The following is a 20,332-nucleotide window of genomic DNA, read 5'->3' on the forward strand; positions in this document are numbered from 1 at the left end:
CTCGGGAGCCGGGAGGGGTCGGGGCGGCGGCGGGAGGAGAGAGGTGAGGTTCCGGCACGCGCCCCACTCGCTGCGAGAGCGCGAACAGCGCGCTCCCGCGGCGCGCGTCGCCATCTTTTTCCCCCTCTGTCCGTCTGTCTGCTGCTGGCTTTGTTCGTCCGCCGCGCCGCGCCGCCCCTCGCCTCCCCGCCGCCGTCCCGGCCCGCAGTCTCCCTCTGCCAGCCGGGGTCCGGTCCCGGAGAGCCCCGGCCCGGCCAGCCCGAGCTGCGGCCGGGGCCCATTGTCCCGCGGTCTGTCTGTCCGGAGGCGGGGCCCAGGGACGCGGAGCGCCGAGGCAGCGGGTAAAGCGCCCCCGCACCGGGAACCAGCAGCCGGTGTAGCTCCCGCCGCCCCGCGCCGCCGTCCGCCTTTTGTCTGCCGGCGCCTGGGGAGGGGTGGGCTCGGTGCTGCTGCGGTGGCTGGGTGCGGGCCTCGCGGGCTGGCGTCTGACAGGCTGGGGTGGAGCTGGGGGAGGGGAGGATGGGCGTGGGAGAGCGGATGGGGCGGGGGGCACGGGCCGTCCTGGCGCGGGCGGGTGGAGGAGCTACTAAATTTAGGTTTCAGAGAGGGCTAAGTGGTTTGAGTGTGGGTCTGAGCCGCCTCGGGAGACCTCTGGCTCCAATCTAATACCTGGGATTTACCTATGCTCCTGCTCGAGAAATCCAGAGGGACCATCTCAGTGTGCACACGAGTTACAGCCCGGATCTTAGAGGATCCGGGGACAGTGAAACGGCTGTGTGACCACCTTTCTTCTCTCCTTTTTGGCAGATTCACATCACTCGGATCGGGCGAGTTTACTTTGCTCCGTGGGAACCTCACCAGAGCTGGAGGTGGGAATGCACCCTCTTTTCTTAAGACTGGCCTTACACACACACACACCCACCCACCCACCCACCCACGTACATACATACAGCTGTAGTGTGCCCTGGAAGCTACATCCTAACACCTGTGGGAGACCAGAGACAAGGATGGAAGGGAGTGGTGCACACTCCCAATACTCTGACTGTGGCTCTGTAGATGACTAAAGTGCTTTTCTCTTTAAAAAGTAGCATCCCTTCTAGGTCTGATCCTCAGTTTAGCGTTCTTCCCATTCCAGTTTCCTTCCAGCTGAAGAGGTTCAGGCAGCTAGCTCTCCAATTACATTCCTAGCTTAAGTTTCACATTTGGGCAGTGCTGAAATTAAAGGGGACCAAGTGACCTTATAGACAACGTACCTACAGGTTTTGTTTTGTTTGTTTTAATAGGGTTGCTGTCTATAAAACTATCCTCAGATATTGTGCTGTTTGGATCAGGCATGTCCTTCCAGTGTCGTTTGTCTGTTTCTTATTTATTTTCAAGGGTTTCCCCCACCTCCAGACTTTTTCTTTCTGGTGGGTGTTTTAATTATTGTGGCTTGGCTTTGTTTTGTGGGAAGGGAGGGTGTGTGTTTATTTTTCCTTTGATTCTTCAGGTGTGAAGTCCCATGAGGTACCATCTGGTCAGTTCCCCATTGGGCCACTAGGAGGATGGAGAGAAACAGTGGATGCTGCTGCATATTTAATCTCTTTGCCTTGTAGCTTTAGTGTTGAACTGTTGTCTTGCTAAAATGATCTAAATAAAGCCTGACTCAAGTGACTTGGCATTCCTGCAAATAGACTTTGTTATCTCTTTCTTAGAGCTTAATTCCTGATCTTCATGGGGGTAAATGTAGATGAGATTTCATTTGGTTTTCATTATACAACAGAGAAGTGCAGGAAAATAGACAGTCTGCATTTCATTGAGCTCTCTACTTTGGGATTCCGTAGACTTAGAGAAAAAGATCTAACGTGTGATATTCATTCACAGCTTGTATTAAAATGTCTAGAAAGAATAAACCAGGTGTAGCATCTCTAAACCCACTAGTCAGAAGGCTGAGGGTCATTTGAGGCCAGGGGTTTAAGGTTGAGGACCAATCTCCAAAAAGAGTAGGGGCAGGAGAGAGGAGAAGACAGAGAAAAGGGACCACCCCCTACACCTGGGGTGTAGCTTAGTTGGTAGAGTACTTGCCCAATATGCACACAGTTCTATCTAGCATGCACAAAGCTTTGGGTTCAGTCCCCAGCCTCACATAAAACTGGGTAAGGAGGCAACTGCCTGTATTCTCTTGAGACAAGAATATCAGAAATTCAAGGTCATTCTTTGCTACTTAACCTAGTTCAAGACCAGTTAAAGATACATGAGACTCATATTTCCAAGCAGGGGAAAAAAGAAAGAAAAACATAGATAATATGTACCCTTGGTATTAGCTATCAGTATGCCACTAAAATTGTTTTTTTTTTTCTATTGTGCATATTAGGAGTTATTTTCCTTTTTTTAATTGAAGGTCTGAAAAGAAGTGTGTTTGGTATGCAGATATGATAGAAGACTGCCTGAAAGCTGCTTCCTTTGCCACTTCCTGTGGAGGCCTGTCTTTGCCATTTGCGGTTTCTTTCTTCTTTTGGTAAGGGGAGGCAGGATCTGATTACAGGTTTGAGGGCCTTTCTAGCTACATAGAAGAGTTAGTTGGATTAGTAGATGAGTCTTCATTAACTAGAGTGCAAAGTACAACTAGTAGCTTCTTAAAGCAATGAACTATGTAATTTCTATGTGTGAGTGCAATTTAAGAAGGCAGGAACTGGAAGGAATTGGGGAATGACTAAATGCACTTTTCACTTTACATTTGTTCACTCTGGTGTCTGTCTGTCTGGTTTTATGGTGTTGGGAATTGAATTCAGGGCCTAACACATGCTAAGCAAGTGCTCTACCACAGTATCACATCTCCAGCCCTCACTCTATCTTTTAAAGAAAAGGCCACAGCTTCTGCAGCTAATCCATTTCAGAGCCTCTTACAATGCTTATGGCTGAACCAATCTTATAGTTAATAAGGAACCTTTGGGCTTAAGAATTTGCCTGCTCCTTTGTCAGAGGGGCAGGTGCACATCTCTGCTGCTCTTCTATAGGGAGCATTTCTCTTATTCCTTCTTGGTCCCCTTGCTACATAGCAGGATTGAGAAAAGGCTATAAAATTATGATCTTTACCACCTCTCCAGAACATATGAGCAGGGCCAGTTGGTGTTCCACATTGGAAAACTGAATTAGCACTCTGCAATGTGGTTGTAATCTACTCTTCTGATGAGAGCCTGTCTTAAGTGGTGGAAGTTTGACTTGCTCTGGTGCCATCATGCTAGGTGCCTGGTAGTGTGTCTGCATTGCAGATAAGTGATACCTTTGTTACCTCTAAGCACTGTTTCTTAGAAAATCATCTAGAGGTACAGATTACAGGCCTTGGTTTCCAGTTGCACATGTGACAGATCAGCTGCTACAGGTCTTTGTCATGCTTTTGCTTTCTCTCACATCTATGGGAGTAATCCCTTTAACCCATATTACTTCTAACCTCAATTGCCTGAATTTGCATCCTTTTCTGTCCTGTGATCTTGACTGTGACCACTTAGTAGTAGTCTGGATTCCAAAGACAGCTTTAGAGAATTCTCTTTAAGTAGTCGCCTCTTAAGCTTCTTAGGACCTTGACACACTGGGTTAGAGATTTATTTACTTTTTTCATTTCATTAACTCAGTTATTTATGTCTGGTGAGTTTTATATTCTCAAGGTATTTTTAAGGTCTTTGAAATTTCTAATTTTGTAATTTCTAGGGAGAATAACAGGCTAACAGTATCTTTTTTATCTATTTTTACTTTTGCAGGTTAGCAGCCTACAAGGGGGTAGTGACATTTCCAGTGGTGAAACTGGGAAAGACCAGAGCTTTTGTATCAGGGAAACATGTCCCGTAGGAAACAGACAAATCCAAATAAAGTTCACTGTAAGTACTGGGCTTTGTCCTCTGGAACCTGGGAAGATGAGGGTCAGAATGAAAGAGAAACCTAAATTTAGGGTGAGAGACTCACCCTCCTTTGTGGAAGAAAGAAAGGGTTAAAGGCTCACATATATGGATTTGAAGTGTGATGTCTAACTTGTCTAAGGGGTATGTGCATTATTCATTCTTAATATTATATTAACAATTACAGGAAACTTATTTTGTGAAAATATTATGCTAAGTGTTGGGGCTATAAAACAATATAACTAAACTGTAATGCAGCTATAAATAAACAAAGAAGAAACACACAAATACAAGCTAGTATATGCTATATGCCTCAGAGGGGTACTATAGACTATGTATACCACAAAAGTTAAAAGTAGTTAGGACAAGCCAGGCAGTGATGCCTTTAATCCCAGCACTAGGCAGGCAGAGGCAGGTGGATCTCTGTGAGTTCAAGGCCAGCCTGGTCTACAGAGGGAGTTCCAGGACAGCCAGGGCTGTTACACAGAAGAATCCTGTCTCAAAAAACAAACAAACAAAAAGGTAGGACAATTTCGCTGACTGCTGTAGCAGTAGAAGGCTTGATGAAAGAGGACCTAGACCACAGACTTTAACAAGGCCTCAGAGGGTGAAAGGTGGATCTGGACAAAAGAAAGGGAGTGCATGTGATCTGTTAGAGAATAAGGAGACTTTTTGCAAGCAGAAGTTTTATTTGTTCAAAGTCACAGGTTATGTAACCTCAGGGTAAGACACCATCCAGCTAAATTGCCAACTTGTAAAAAAGACTAAAACAAGGCTTAAGCAATGAAGAAAACCATCAGCAACAGAAAGCTGATACAAATGTAACTGGACAAGGAGTCCAAGTTCCAACCCCATCAAGCAGCAGAACTTGGAAGCTTTGGTCACATGGTTCTAGCTTTAGAGTCAAGGACATAACAACAGGGGTTGTGGAATCTCCCTCAGCTAAGGAAAGCTGCTGAGGCTAGTCGTGTGTCAGGGATGTCCCTGCTACATATTGAGAAACAGCTACAAAAAACAAAATCAAAACAGGGCTGGGGAGATGGCTCAGTGGGCAAAGTGCTTTGTTGTACAAGCTTGAGGACCTGAGTTCAGATCCCTGAAACCCATGTGAATAAAAGTAAAATAATAGCCGGGCGTTGGTGGCACACGCCTTTAATTCCAGCACTCGGGAGGCAGAGGCAGGTGGATCTCTGTGAGTTCTAGGCCTGCCTGGTCTCCAGAGCCAGTGCCAGGATAGGCTCAGGACCTCTAGAAGAGCAATCAGTGCTCTTAACCTCTGAGCCATCTTTCCAGCCCAAGACTTTCTTTTTAAAGTAATAAGTAAACAAAAACATTGGAGAGGATTGATTATGTAAGAAATTAAAATGACTGAAATTTTATTGAAAACAGTGTGACCAAAGACATGACAGCTTTGACATCTTAAATTAATAACATTGGGTAGCAACCCTTCATATAGCTACACAGAGAAACCCTGTCTCGAAAAGCCAAAAAAAAAAAAAAAGTAAAATAATAATAATAATAATAATAATAATAATAATAATAATAATAATAAAAAAAAACCTTAGGGGCCAATGTTATGGTTCAGTGGGTAAAACATACACCTACTTTGAAGGCTGATGACCTAAGTTTGATCCCTAGGACCAGCATGGTGGAAGGAAAGAAACAACTCCTACAAGTTGTCCTTTAGCCTACATGCACACTCAAGTATGTGTTTACACACACACACACACACACACACACACACACACTCTACATTAAAAAAAAAAAAGCTAGGTATAGTGGTATGAATTTCTAACCCCAGTGCTGGAGGAGGAGGTAGAGACAGGAAGATTCTGAGGACTTGATGGAAGATAGTCTAGCTGGCACAGCAAGCTTCAGGTTCAGTGAAGTACCCTGTCCAAGAAAAATGAGATAGAGAACAATAGAAGAAGACATTGACCTCTGGCTTCTAAATACATGTGCATACATACATACATTAACATACATACAGGGCTGAAGAGATGGCTCAGAGGTTAAGAGCTCCAACTGCTCTTCCAGAGGTCCTGAGTTCAATTCCCAGCAACCACATGGTGGCTCACAACCATCTGTTATGAGATCTGGTGCCCTCTTCTGGTTTGCAGATATACATGGAAGCAGAATGTTGTATACATAATAAATAAATAAATAAAATTAAAAAAAAAACATACACACAAGAGAAAATAGTTACTATCAGATTTGGGATAATTAACACTTTCCTATACTCTGGGTAGACGAGCAGTCTACATAGTAGTAGGTACCCCTACCACCCAGCTACAGTTCCACCCTGTAAGACTTTCTTTTTATTTTTTAATTTTTTTTAAAGGTTTTATTTATTTATTATGTATACAACATTCTGCTTCCATGTATATCTGCACACCAGAAGAGGGCACCAGATCTCATTACAGACAGCTGTGAGCCACCATGTATGTGGTTTCTGGGAATTGAACTCAGGACCTCTAGAAGAGCAATCAGTGCTCTTAACCTCTGAGCCATCTTTCCAGCCCAAGACTTTCTTTTTAAAGTAATAAGTAAACAAAAACATTGGAGAGGATTGATTATGTAAGAAATTAAAATGACTGAAATTTTATTGAAAACAGTGTGACCAAAGACATGACAGCTTTGACATCTTAAATTAATAACATTGGGTAGCAACCCTTCATATACAATTATTAAGTCCCTGAAATGTTGAGTAAGATAGAACCGGTTGAGTGCTTCCAGTTGTTATTCTGGGACAGGTCAATTTGCAAAGCTGCTTAAAATAAAGGTGAGTGATTTAGAAGTGGATGTTGAAATCAGGTGGAGGTGGCTCATGCCTTTAATCCCAGCACTCAGGAGGCAGAGGCAGGTGCATCTTTGAGTTTGTGGCCAGCCTGCTATACAGAGTGAGTTCTAGGACAGCCAAGGCTACACTGAGAAATCCTGTCTCAAAAAAACCAAAAGAAAAATAAGTGAATAAATGAATAAATAAATAAAAATTGATGCTCAAACAGATGTAGTGTTTGTGCCTGAATGTAGAGAACAAAGTAGGTATCTCCCATATAAATCCACCACTACAGGGTGCCCCAGAGATAACTGAGGAAAGCTGCTTGTAGTGTGACAGCACAATTGTCGTAAAGCTAGGGAAGCAGCAAAGGCTTCAGTGACCTGTGCCTATGTCTTCATAGCTTATATCCATTAGCTACATCTGCTCCCACCCACAGACAGCCAAAGCCAAAACAAACTGGGGCTGGTACTGGAGTTGGAAAACACACAGACAGATAGGTCTTGGAGGATGGGAAAATATCTATCCATCCATAGTTGCAGACATGTTACCAGACTCAACCCAACTGAACTTTGTACTGTGTAGAGTGGATGAGGCTTCTCAGACTGTGAGTAGTGCGCCCCCCACCCCATTAACAGGTCCTTTACTGTGGGACTATGAACACAAATACTCAGATGCACCTAAAGAGTGAGCCCTGAGGGAGGAACTGTTTTCAGTGATATATTGGGCAGAGATAGTCTTATCAAGTGATAGGCTAAGTTTGGTCAAAGAAAACAAAGCACTAACATCTGCTGGTTTCTGAATCCCTTTTATTTATTGATGACTTGGGTACTGAAGCTGATCCTATCCTCTTCAAAACAATACCTTCTCATTGTTCATGACAACAATGACAAGTAAAGGTGGGTAATTCTAGTTTTTTGACCACTTGAATTTCCTCTCATCTCTCATAGAGCTAATCGGACATATTAAACTTAATGCTGCTTGTGTATTAATAGTAAATATGATGGATTCAAAGTCTAGATTTGCATTTGAGCAGAGAAGTGAGTTTCATTACTTCAGCCTTCTGGAAAGAATAGGTGGCCTGCAGCTAAAATCATCCCAGAGGTAGGCCGGGCAGTGGTGGCACAGGCCTTTGATCCCAGCACTTGAGAGGCAGAGGCAGGTGGAACTCTGTGAGTTCAAGGCCAGCCTAATCTACAGAGGGAGTTCTAGGACAGCCAAGACTGCACAGAGAAATTCTGTCTTGAAAAACCAAAAGCAAAAAGAAAAGCAAAAAGAATCCCAGAGACTGGCCTATAGCTTGATGGTAAAATGCTTGCTTATGAATGATCTATGTTCTATCCCCAATACCAAAAAAGAAAGAAAGAAAGAGAAAGAAAAGGAGGAAATATTTAAATCTCACTATAAAACTAGGGATGTAGCTAGTTGATAGAGAGTGCTTGCCTGTCATGAATAAAACCCTGGATCAACACAGCGATCCTTGGCTTCGTAACAAGTTTGAGCTGGTGTGAACTGCTTGAGACCCTGTTTTTGTTTTGTTTTGTTTTTTTAAATCTTTAAATTTTTATTTATGTGTATGGGTATTTTCTTATATGTCTGTGGTACCACATGCATGCCTGATGTCCACAGAGGCCAGAAGAGGGCATCAGATCCCCTGGAACTGAAGTTACAGTTGTGAACTGTTGTGTGTGTGGGTGTTCCCATTTCTCCAGCCTTGAAACCCTGTCTTAAAAAAAAAAAAAAAAGACTTGCATGGTGATAGCCAGGCACTATTTTAGCACACACTTTGTTTTCATATTTAATTTATCCGAACAGCCCATTCCCATCTCCTTAGAAGACTCAATGCAAAATTTTAGAATTAAAAATCCAGAATTACTCATTATAGAGAAATTGCTACTGGACTGAAACCTTGTGTTTTAGACCTTCTGCTATACCTGCTTTTCCATTTCTCCCCTTTCTAAGTACAAGTCTGTCAACTGTCTGGAGAATTTGAATATACAGTTCTTTGCATACTCCTATTTCATGTGGTGGAATCAAGGAAGCCACCAAGAAGAAGGCTTTCCTTAAGACACTTTTGCTTTCAGATTACAAGATACCAAGCCTGGAAAGCTTCAACTGAAAGCTTTTCAGAGATGAAAAGGTATCAAGGCCTTTCTTTTCTGAGAAGCTTTGTCTCAGTTCATTCTGCTAGCACTCCTGGGATGTAGACAGCACCTGTGTTACAGACACTGCCATCTGAGAGAGCATCCGAAGAACCCCTCTCCCAGTAATGCTGCTTTTCTGAACAGGCATATGCTCACTTAGAGAATGTTCAACTGTGTGATGTCAAGCAGCCCAGAATTGCATTTACTAAACTGTACTAAGGACCTAAGGGGTAATAAAAAAGCAAATCTTTGTCCTTCTAAGACTTTTACCTTGGTCTTTTCATCTTTTTCCAAACTGGCTTTCACGGCCTTGTTCTTCACTAGCTCTTTGCATTTCATAGCAAGTTTAAAAAGACAAAAAGGAAAGAGAGAGAAGGGAACCCGGATATTATTGTGGACCCTGGCTATTAATAGGCAGATAAATGCCAATATTTAATAAGGCAACATAATTCTACATTTAAAAATAGGTAACTCTAGAGCATTTCTTAATCACTAATATTTGGGTGTATCATACTTTAATTAACATGTATAGCATTTAAAAAGTTTTACATTTGTTTGTTTTGTGTAGGGTGTAGGGAGGGCATGCCACAGCACACACATGAAGATCAGAGGACAGCCTCCAATCGTGAATTCTCTCCCTCAACCATGTAGATTCCAGGAATTGAACTCAGTCATGGTGAAAAGTGCCTTTACCCACTGAGCCATCTCACTAGCTCCAGTGTAACATAATTCCTAGAAGCTTTCATTACTTTCTCTCGAAAGGATAATTCTAAACAGTTGAATTTGGAGATTAGGTAAAAGTGACTGCTGGAAAAATCATTGAAAAGATTCTTAGGAAGTTTGATTAAAATCCCCTTTAAAATTTAAAAATTTTATGGTACTATTTAAAATAGGAACAGCCTGAAAGAATAATATTTATTTTAGGCTTTCCCATAGTCAGGAATGGAATAAAAGAGTAGGTTGTATTTCTACACTACTAAAAATAATAATAATAATAATAATAATGTATCCCAAGTTCCCTAGCTGGGATTGCCAGCAAATGTCTTAGGGAAGTCATTCTGGAGAGACTCTATTCTCATCTGTAAAGGTCTGAATATTTAAACTTAATAGACAAAACTAAATTCTGAGTTCATGTTAATAAAGGTTAAACTGTATAACTGGTTCATTTTGAAAGATACATCTAGTCGGTGTTGGTGGAGCACACCTTTAATCCCATCACTGGGGAGGCAGAGGCAGGCGGATCTCTGAGAGTTCAAAGCCAGCCTGGTCTACAGAGTGAGTTCCAGGACAGGCTCCAAAGCAATACAGAGAAACCCTGTCTCAAAAACCACAAAAAAAAAAAAAAAAAAAGGAAGAAAGATGCATCTGTTTTAGATATCTTTTAAAACTTAATTTAATTTGTGTATGGTATTTTGCCTTGTATGCCTGGTTTCCATGCCAGAAGTGGGCATTGGAACTCTTGGAACCAAAGTTACAGATGGTTGTGAGCCACCCTGTGGGTGCTAGGAATTGACTTGTGTCCTCTGGAAGAGCAGCTAATGCACTTAACCACTGAGCCATCTCTCCAGCCTCCTTTTAAATGTCTTTCTACTGGTACAGTGTGACAGAAATGTGATAAAAACAATTTTTGATTCATTCCTGGGCATGTTATAAAATCTAAGTTTCCTTACAAAGCTGAAGTGTTATTGATGAGAATTAGTGACAGTAACTGACATTTTCAGTACATGCCAGTATATAATTTATTCCTTAGTGCCAGATTGGTCCAAAGACATGAACCAATCTAGAGGAATTCAGTAACTGTTGCAGTTGGCCATAGTTTTGTTGTTTCAGTGGAATCAACAAGGAAAAATGAAATACTTTTGCAGAGAAGGAAGGGGAAAAGCACTCTGTACAATTTACTTTTTGCTTTCTTTAGCAGTAACTTATAGCCCATGTGTTACTTTAGAAATTGTAAACACATGTTGGCCAAGGTGACACATACTTTTAATCCAACTATTCAGGAGGCAGAGGCAGGTGTCTACTTATGAATTCCAGGCCAGCCAGAGAGCTACATAAAGAGACCCTATCTCAAAAAACAAAAACATGTGAACATAGTCTTCAAGTAACTTATTTTTCCTTTTCTTGAGTTCTGTATACCTAGGAATACACTCTTAACACTCTCCACCTCCATTCTTACCCACAAGATGAGTCATAATTGCCATAATGTCAGTTTCTCTAATCCAGGCATGATGACTCATAACAACAGTATCAGAACTATATTTTTCCTTTTGTCATACTATGGCCTTGAAAACATTTCAATATTTGAATTGTTGCATGATACGAAGATAACACCAGTACTATGATCAGAGCCAGTCTCATCACACAGAGACCTACTGTAAAGCCCCTATAATATTGAATTTTATACCTCCATTGGCAGCACATGGGAAGTTTGGATTTTAGGGAATAGTGTTATAGCTCAGTATATTTTTAGCATGTATAAGACCCTAGGCTTAACCCTATCACAAGAGAAACAGACACTAAAGATGAAGAAAAGGGACCCAGGAAAGACATATAATTGTATAATTGTACAAACTTCAATACTTGGTTTCACCATAGACCTTAGATTTCTTCTGTTTTTAAAAAATGTTTTATGTTTAATTATGTGTTTGTGTGTTTATGTACATGTGAGTACAGATATTTGTGGAGGCCAGAGGTGTTGTTTTCCTTGGAACTGGAGTTTTAGGCAGCTGTGAGGAACTAAACTTGCAAGAGCAATATACATTCTTTACTGCTGAGCCATCTCTCCATCATCCCTGGTTATCTTCTTAACAACACATAGGTAGTATGGATATATGGTAGGTAGGTAGGAATACGTACCATATAAAGAATCAAAGTGAGGGGACCAGCAAGATGCTAGGTGAGCAAAAGTGCTTGTTGTATGAGCATCACAACTTGAGTTCAATCCTCAGAATCCACAAAATTGTCTTCTGTCCTCTGTATATTCACCATGTACATCTATGCCTCCCCCCACACAAATAATAAAGTAAATTTAAAAGAGAGAGAATTAAGATGAGGACTATATAATACTTATAAAGTCTGGAATAGCAAGTGTCACACAATAACTATGGTTGTGTTTAGTGCTTAGCATATTGTAGTGCTTAAGGATTATTTGCTGAATGAGTGACCAAGTAAATCATTTGGAGCTGACCCCCTCCTCAATTTTTACACTGACCAAGGAACAAGTTCCACATCATTGTCTCCCCAAACTTAGCCTGTTTACTATCCTTCCCCTTTTCAGTAGGAAAGATCCTGTTCTGTAGTCAAATATCTCACTGAAGCTTTTGATTATTCTCCCTTGCTGACTGGGGAATTGGGCCTGTAGTTTCCATTCTCACTGTGATAAGAGAAACCTAACTCTCTTTTCTCTCTATGCCTAGTCATTTGGAAATTAAAAAGCACTCGAAGGTTAACTCTCCAATAACATGGATCTGGGGCAAAGCTCATGAAAAGTAAATGCAAAATCAGGGATGGTCTAGGGTTGCTGGATACTTTATGCAAAAACAAAGGCCACACAGACCCAAGGAGACTTGGATATGTAGTATTTGTTGTAAGTTAATTGATGTGTTTCAATCAAGGATTAGTTTTAGTGTGTTAGAATATTATCTGCTCTCCCTTTGCTACCCATCCCATCTGTTACTCAGCCAGTCATGTTTATTATGGCTAATTCTGATAAACATTAGAGAAAGGCAAGAAGAATGTCCAGAACGTCTTGGACTGAATGAAAAAGATGGTATTGGAGGTTTATTAGGGATTACCTGAAGCATTTGTGTATAGTCTGAAATAGAATGAATTAGGCCTGTGATGATGTGAGGTTTAGAGATTTTTTGCCCCCTTTATTGCCCTGCCTTCATCCCATCCCATCACCTCTTCTTACCTCTATATCTCCCCTATCCTGATGGAAAGTTGCAAAGAATTGTGATTCTGCAGTTAAGTTTGTAAAGTTGTAATTAATCACCTTTTCAAGGGCTGCAGAGATGGCTCAGTGTTAAGAGCACGGACTGCTCTGCCAGAAGACCTGGGTTCAATTCCCAGCACCCACATGGCAGCTAACAGCTATCTGTAAATCCAAGATCTGACACCCACACACAGACATACAGGAAAAACACCAGTGCAAATAAAATAAAAATAAAAATAATCAGCTGGGTGTTGGTGGCACACACCTTTAATCCCAGCACTCGGGAGTCAGAGACAAGTGGATCTCTGTGAGTATGAGACCAGCCTGGTCTACAAGAGCTAGTTCCAGGACAGCCTCCAAAGCCACAGAGAAACCCTGTCTTGAAAAAACCAAAAAAAAAAAGAAAAAAGAAAAAAAATTAAAAATAATCATCTTTTCAAGGGTCAAGAATAAGGAAGATTTAAGATAGCTTACTGCCCAGGAAGAAAAGCTACACTGTTGGAGATAGTAGCATGACTTGGAGATGAATTAACACACCACAGGGTATCTGCCTGTCTCCTACCTTTGAATGGTCTGACCTTCCAAATAGTTTGTCTAGGCATGTACTGCCCAAATGGTGGCCTGACTGTTTTTCCTTGTGACCACCAGGGGATCAAGTATTTGCTGGGCTAGAAGAACAAGCCCGACAAGCCATGATGAAAACAGATTTTCCTGGAGACCTTGGCAGTCAGCAACAAGCTATCCAACAACTAAGAGATCAGGACTCCAGTAGCAGTGAGTTCTGCACCTTCTGGTAATGACTCAGGGCAATGGGAGAAGAACTAACAGAGTGTATGTTCTGGGATTGTGTGTGGGGGTTGGGAGGAAGTTTTAAGAAGATGTGTGTGGATCCCCGGTGTCTGAATATGTTTAATCAGAGAGAGAGAGAGAGAGGGAGAGAGAAAGAGAGAGAAAGAGAGAGAGGGAGGGAGGGCAGGTTGGCTTGTCATTCTTGTAACTCATGGACTCTAGTAATTGACATAGTGCCATATACAGATAGGTTTGTGGTGGTTGTAAAATAGGACATTCTAATATAGAAACAGTTAGTGTTAAAGCAGCTCATGGGACAGGTAAAATAAAAAACAAACAAACAACAAAAATGGGCTGGAGAAATGGCTCAGCTGTTAAAGGCTAGGCTCACAACCAAAAAAGAAAAATATTCCTTTGCTTTAGGTCTATTTATTACTAAAATACAAGAGTGTCATTGAATTCTTGCTTGAGGTCGTAGTTTTAATGTTGCATGGGTTTTCTTAGTGATGATGTTATGTAGCATATAAAAATGCTGAAGTCCAGGTCTTCCCACATCACACCCTTTACGAGGTCAAAAAATATGTATTTAGTATTGCTGGGTGGTGGTGATGTGTGCCTTTAATCCCAGAACTTAGGAGGCGAGAGGCAGGTGGATCTCTGAGTTTAAGGACAGACTGGTCTATGAAGCACATTCCAAGAAATGAACTCTAGAATTTCTAGAAACCCTATGGGACACAGCACTTTCTTAACAGGTAGGAGTGGACATCTGCAGACATCTAGTGGCTACTATTCCAAAGAGTTACACCATACTTCTTGACAGCATACTTTAAAGAAAAGTTCCTGACAGAGATGTTCAGATAATTGACAAGTTACAAAAGTGTATTTTATTCACAGTGCCTTAGACTAAGCCTACAAATGTTCCACACTGGATGCTGGTAAGAAAATATGGTATGATCTAATCTGTGCCAACCCTTCATAATTGAGATAGACGCAAGTGAAATAAAGCTTTAAGGAAAACATACCATACTCTTCAGCACCCAAATATAGTCTCCCACATGGCAAGCACATCCAATATAGACACATACAGCCACCAGCAGATGATCTGGTAGGAATCTGTCAATAAAGGAAATTTAACCCAGTTTTATGTAGAAAGAAATGATTTTGTACTGTGGATTTAAAAATTATGCAGAACAGTAGGGAGATGAGTAGCACTGTTAGCAGGGAAATGTGAGTCCAACTGTACATGCAGAGCATGGTGAGACTCTACTGACAGGGAGTTTAGAATCTAAGCAGGAATGGGAGGGCTATCCACCGGTGACTGACAGCTTCCCTGGGTGTGGCTTCCTCTGTGATCTTTAAAGCACCCACATTTGTTATTGTGGGGTTTTGCTCCCCCTCAGGCTTTTTTCCCTCTAATGTACAGATGACAGGCAAAATCAGCTCATACATGCCATGCAGATTCATTAGTCACAGGTAGATTACCCCACAACCACATGCTTCCCTCCCAAACTAAAACAGACCCAGTTTCTCATGTCTAAAGTGAAGAATGATACTTCCCTCCACTTCTTTCACTTATTTTTTTTTTCTTTTAGTTTTGCAAGTCAAGGTCTCTCTGGGCAACTACCGCGGCTGTCATGGCACTCGCTCTGTAGACCAGGCTGGCCTCAAACTCACAGAGATCCGCCTGCCTCTGCCTCCCGAGGGCTGGGATTGAAGGCATGCGCCACCGACGCCCGGCTCTTTCACATTTTTTACCCATTAGATAAGCCAAAGAACCAACTGAAACACTAGATTTATTTAGTTTAAAATGTGCATTACTAGTAGATTAAGAACAAAGTGGGGCCGGGTAATGGTGATGCATGCCTTTAGTCCCAGCACTTGGGAGACAAGAGACAGGCAGATCTCTGTGAGTTCAAGGCCAGCCTGGTCTACTGAGCGAATTCCACAACAGCCTCCAAAACTACAGAGAAACCCTATCTTGAAAAAATAAAACAAACAGAGTGGACAGATGAGCATAAGTAGAAACAGGCAGATCTCTGAATAGAGTTCCAGGACAGCCAGGACTATACAGAGAAACCCTTCAGTGGGGGGTGGAGGTGCGGGTGAGGTGGAAGCAGAGTAGGCACTTAGGAAGCTGGAGCAGGGAGGATCATGCACTTCAAGATAGCCTTTGTTGCACAGTAAAAAAAGAGAAAGGAAACCAGGATAAACTTGAACACCTTCCACCCTTACAAATATAAACTGCCCAAGGTTGGTTGTTATGCTAATTCCATTTTTCCACTGTAATATACAGCCATTTCCCTATAAACTGACACAATTTTAAACTAATTTATTTTTATATTCTTATTGATAAGAGGAAATAAAATTTTATTTCTGGAAGTGTGTATTGATGTTTGCTGTGAGAGAAGAGATTAGTGGTCTCGGGTAGAATTGTCTGTGACAGCATGGAGAAATTGTGCAGGTGACTATAGAGACAAGTAAGTAATAAAGTAATAAATCAGGAAGAGATATTGCTAAGTCAGATTGTGTGTTGTGGGAATGAGTTTGGTGTGATGTGCTTAGGGAGGTACAGTCTCAAGTGTAAGATATTTGAGAACCATAAATAATTATTCTGCTAGGCATGTTGGGAGACAGAGACAGGAGAATCAGAAATTCAGGATCATCCTGAATATATAGTGAGACTGAAGTCAGCCTGGGCTACATGAGACCTGTTTCGTAAACAATTATTTTTATGGTAGTTACTATTTAATGGCTAGTTACCATTTCTAGTGTAGATTTGCCTTACATTTTCCTTCTAGTGTGTAGGTGGCATAATGAATGGCAGTGATAGCTGGTTTCCATTCACAATGATTTGTGCCCACTAGCACCTATGCAAACTGTACAACCTGAAGTCTGAAAATGTTTTTTTCATTGTAGCTGCATAACCTGGAGTGAACAGCAGCTTAGGATGTATTCCTGTAAAACTCAGAACAAGTAACCAGTTTATGTGTTCCAGGTGACAGTGAAGGTGATGAAGAGGAGACCACACAAGATGAAGTATCTTCCCACACATCAGAGGAAGATGGTGGGGTAGTCAAAGTGGAAAAAGAATTAGAAAATCCAGAACAGCCTGTTGGTAGTGGGAATGAAGTAGTAGAGCATGAGGCAAGTGGCAAGCAGTCCTCCTCTCAACAGTTTTCTTTTCCACCCAACCCTTAAACCGGCAGAAGCTCTCACTTCTTTCCAAGCAGAACAGCCACCTTAGCAAAGTGAGAATTACTCTAAGAGGCACTCTGGGTTGTGCTTTCAGGGCTAAGTCAGAGTCAGTGTCCTTTGGAACCAGCTTTCAATTATTTCCTGAGTATTCTTGCAAGGAACATGCAGAAGGAAAGCTAACCCTGTCCCAGCAGGGTCCAGTCTCCTCAGGGTAGAAAGCTTGGAAAATGTAATTCCTTTTAAACAATACTTTATCCTTCAGTCCATACTGGGAAGTGAAGACTAACAGCCGGTATAGGTCTTTATTGAGAGGGTGGGGCGGGAAGAGACTGGTAAGGAGTCTTCATGACTTGCCTGTTTGGTGGATTTGCAGGTCACAGAAAGCCTAAATTCTGACCCCTTGCTTGAACTCTGCCAGTGTCCCCTCTGCCAGCTTGACTGTGGGAGTCGGGAGCAGCTGATTGCACATGTGTACCAGGTATAGAATGGGGAGGGGGAGTTCTGGGACTGAGTGCCAGGAGTTTAGATTTCAGGTGCTGCAGTGACCTTTGCCTCTGGCAAAAGCAGTTCAGGTTGTTGGTTCTACTAGAACTCATTTAGAACATCTTCAATAATAATGGTTATGTATTGGTTAAATAGGTTCTGAGTTCCCAGACAGATACACTTTGTAGATTAAGTATCATGACCTTGTTTTCCTAAATTAATACATTCAGTAGTGAAATAGAAACTGACCTCTGCTAACAATGATGACTTTTAAAGGGGGTAGGGCTAACATAAATGGTAAAATGTGAGCCAACAAGGCACCTGCCACCAAGCTTTATGACCTGAGTATACTCCCCAGGACCCACACAGCAGGAGAACTGATTGCTACTTGTTATCCTCTGACCTACACACACATACTGTGGCATGTGCAGGTATACTACAGGCACACAAAATAAATAAAATGCACAATGACATATTTTGAGGTGCCAAGGAAAACAGACCTTTCCACCCTAATCCAATTAAGAGTGTACCTATTTATTCCTAGTGGTCTGTATTTATGAGACATCACTACACAGGACAGCCTAGGTTGTACCAAGCTTTATAGATTGTACCTATAAAGACAATTGGTTCATTAGAAGTATTTCTTCAGCCTGGCAGTGGTGCTGCATGCCTTTGATCCCAGCACTTAAGAGGTAGAGGTAGGTGCATCTCTGAGTTTGAGGCCAGCCTGGTCTATAGAGTGAGTTCCAGGATAGCCAGGGTTATACAGAGAAACCCTTTCTTGAAAACCAACAACAAAAAAGGAATTTCTTCAGAGGACTGAGGAAAGGCAGGGCATAATACCTGTTACATACTACTACTACTACTACTGCTCCTATCCAGCTCCTTCATTGTACTCTTAAAATGCACGTGTAACTACACAATATGAACCAGGAAAGCCAAAACTATCAAGAGCATGCATCTCTCTCAGGCTCTAAAGCACTCTGGAACCCCATTATTCTTCAAGCCATTCAGTATGTCCCAGAATATGGTCAGAATTCATGATAATAAAAAATGAGCAGTGGTCTGAATGGCTAAACAAATAGTTGCAAGTCTCTCATTCTAAGGGAAAAAAAAGGAAAGGGTGCAGATTGTCCTGGAGGTAACACAAAATTAACAGGTTAAGGCTTTGTTTTACAGCATACTGCAGCAGTGGTGAGTGCCAAGAGTTACATGTGCCCCGTCTGTGGACGGGCCCTTAGCTCCCCAGGGTCCTTGGGTCGCCACCTCCTTATCCATTCGGAAGACCAGAGGTCTAACTGTGCTGTGTGTGGAGCCCGTTTTACTAGCCATGCCACTTTTAACAGGTTAGTAGAATACCTAACCTTGTTCTAAGAGCAAGTTACTGGGTATAAGATGCTGTTTTCCCAGGTTAAAAGAAAGACTAGTAATAAGTAATGCAAAAGAGCTGATAGAACAAATCTGGACATACAAGTAATGAGACCAGGAGATGATAGGCTAGGCAGTATGCACTAGATATCTCTCAAGGGAAATGAATTGCTTTTCTTTACCTATCAGAGTATTTCCAACTAGAAAGTGATACAGAGACACGCAAGAACATTCATGATAAAGCAAGCAGAAGTTGCAGTATGCTGAGAGAATCCTGGTGTGAGGACACACTGCCGTGCTCTAGGAAGACTAAAACACTGTCCTCATCGCATTGCCTTGGTTGTACAATACACAAGCTACTTTTCCTTGTGGGCATTGCCAGGTAGAAGGAGGTAAAGCAGAGAATTGTACCTGCTTGAAGGAAACCTCCACCTCCAGGCCCCTTCATACACACAGTAGGCCCAGCCCTGCTCAGCACCTACAAGACACTGCCTTTCTGGCTTTGCCTTGTAGGGGTTATTCTGGGTAGGTTTCAATGGCAGGTGGATCAGTTGCTAATTCAAGGTGGGCCTTAAAATTTAGTAGACATCCTAGTCTGAAGAAGAGAAGGGGTCTTCCAGGCATTCAAACCAACCCTCATAATAGTGGACTTGGAACAGTTTGCCTAGTGGTTATGGGATAAGTCATTTACCTGGGTACCTGAGGCTTGCTACACAGAAATACTAACCATCAAAAATCTTGGCTTCCCAGTGAGAAACTTCCTGAAGTACTTAATATGGAATCCCTACCCCAAGTCCACAGTGAGGGCCCCTCCAGTGCTGAAGGAAAGGACATTACCTGTAGTCCTCCAGTATACCCTGCTGGAATTCTGCTTGTATGCAACAACTGTGCTGCCTACCGAAAGCTGCTGGAAACACAGACCCCCAATGTACGCAAGTGGGCCCTACGTCGACAGAATGAACCTTTGGAAGTACGGCTACAACGACTGGAACGAGAACGCACAGCCAAGAAGAGTCGGCGAGACAATGAGACCCCAGAGGAGCGGGAGGTAAGACGCATGAGGGACCGTGAAGCCAAGCGCCTGCAACGCATGCAGGAGACAGATGAGCAGCGAGCTCGCCGGCTACAGAGAGACCGTGAGGCCATGAGGCTAAAACGAGCCAATGAAACCCCAGAGAAGCGGCAGGCCCGACTCATCCGAGAGCGAGAGGCTAAGAGGCTCAAGAGGAGACTGGAAAAAATGGACATGATGTTGCGAGCTCAGTTTGGTCAGGACCCTTCTGCCATGGCAGCCTTAGCAGCAGAAATGAACTTCTTCCAGTTGCCTGTGAGTGGGGTAGAGTTGGACAGCCAGCTTCTGGGGAAAATGGCCTTTGAAGAACAGAACAACAGCTCTCTGCACTGAACCACACCCTCCTGCCTGACCTCCCACCCACTCCAGCCCACAGGGATCAGTGCTGCTGTCACCCAGGAGGCTACAGTCCTTGCTGCCACAGGCAGGCCCGGGTTGGTTGCAGGGAAACCTGTGCACTCTCTGCCTGTGGGACCATGATGGGGTCAGGATGGACCCAGCTCAAGGCAGCTCTAGACAAGGGAGCAGGCACTCCAGAAACCTGGACTCCTCAGCCCATTGTGGCAGGCCAGGGTTATGGGACTGTAGGACCCCAGTACAGTCCATGAAGCTGTGAGAGCAAATAAATTAATTTTATCTTTACTGGCCCTTGGCTCTTTTGTCTCATTTCTGTTTCATCCAATGAAGTGTGCTAGG

At 42.6% G+C, this 20,332-nt stretch overlaps 2 protein-coding genes across 7 annotated transcripts in view; one reads left to right on the top strand and one right to left on the bottom strand.

Moving 5' to 3' along the window:
- On the top strand, positions 1 to 20,283 carry Znf821 (zinc finger protein 821). 5 transcript variants are annotated; one of them, XM_027405978.2, is made up of 9 exons: positions 1 to 43; positions 808 to 869; positions 2,381 to 2,497; positions 3,738 to 3,854; positions 13,378 to 13,503; positions 16,514 to 16,662; positions 17,087 to 17,191; positions 18,376 to 18,542; positions 19,315 to 20,283. In XM_027405978.2, exons 4-9 carry the CDS (start codon positions 3,815 to 3,817, stop codon positions 19,967 to 19,969), a joined length of 1,242 nt encoding a protein of 413 aa, XP_027261779.1. In that variant the 5' UTR covers positions 1 to 43; positions 808 to 869; positions 2,381 to 2,497; positions 3,738 to 3,814; the 3' UTR covers positions 19,970 to 20,283. The 5 variants fall into 5 exon arrangements, with proteins under 5 accessions (XP_027261779.1, XP_027261781.1, XP_027261777.1 ...); XM_027405976.2 differs by lacking the exon at positions 1 to 43 and adding an exon at positions 202 to 341; XM_035442672.1 differs by lacking the exon at positions 1 to 43 and adding an exon at positions 444 to 462.
- The window catches only part of Atxn1l (ataxin 1 like), a 27,456-nt gene continuing 12,776 nt past the window's right edge, over positions 5,653 to 20,332 (bottom strand). The window contains exons 4-5 of one of the 2 annotated variants that reach the window (XM_027405975.2): positions 14,541 to 14,631; positions 5,653 to 5,765 (exon numbers count right to left, since the gene is read on the bottom strand). In XM_027405975.2, coding sequence (XP_027261776.1) covers positions 5,728 to 5,765; positions 14,541 to 14,631 — 129 coding nt within the window. In that variant the 3' untranslated portion in view covers positions 5,653 to 5,727. Of the gene's footprint in view, positions 5,766 to 14,379; positions 14,632 to 20,332 lie in introns of those variants that run through there. The other variant, XM_027405974.2, reaches the window with a different exon arrangement.

This window comes from Cricetulus griseus, chromosome 3 (assembly GCF_003668045.3).
Source record: "Cricetulus griseus strain 17A/GY chromosome 3, alternate assembly CriGri-PICRH-1.0, whole genome shotgun sequence".
NCBI classification, from domain to species: Eukaryota; Metazoa; Chordata; class Mammalia; order Rodentia; family Cricetidae; genus Cricetulus; species Cricetulus griseus.

Excerpts from the sequence above, each read along its gene's own strand:
- Znf821 (XM_027405978.2), top strand. The coding sequence starts at position 3,815 with ATGTCCCGTAGGAAACAGACAAATCCAAATAAAGTTCACT. Across the intron at positions 16,663-17,086 it reads ATGAAGTAGTAGAGCATGAG|GTCACAGAAAGCCTAAATTC; the intron begins GCAAGTGGCAAG and ends GTGGATTTGCAG. Across the intron at positions 17,192-18,375 it reads TGATTGCACATGTGTACCAG|CATACTGCAGCAGTGGTGAG; the intron begins GTATAGAATGGG and ends TTTGTTTTACAG.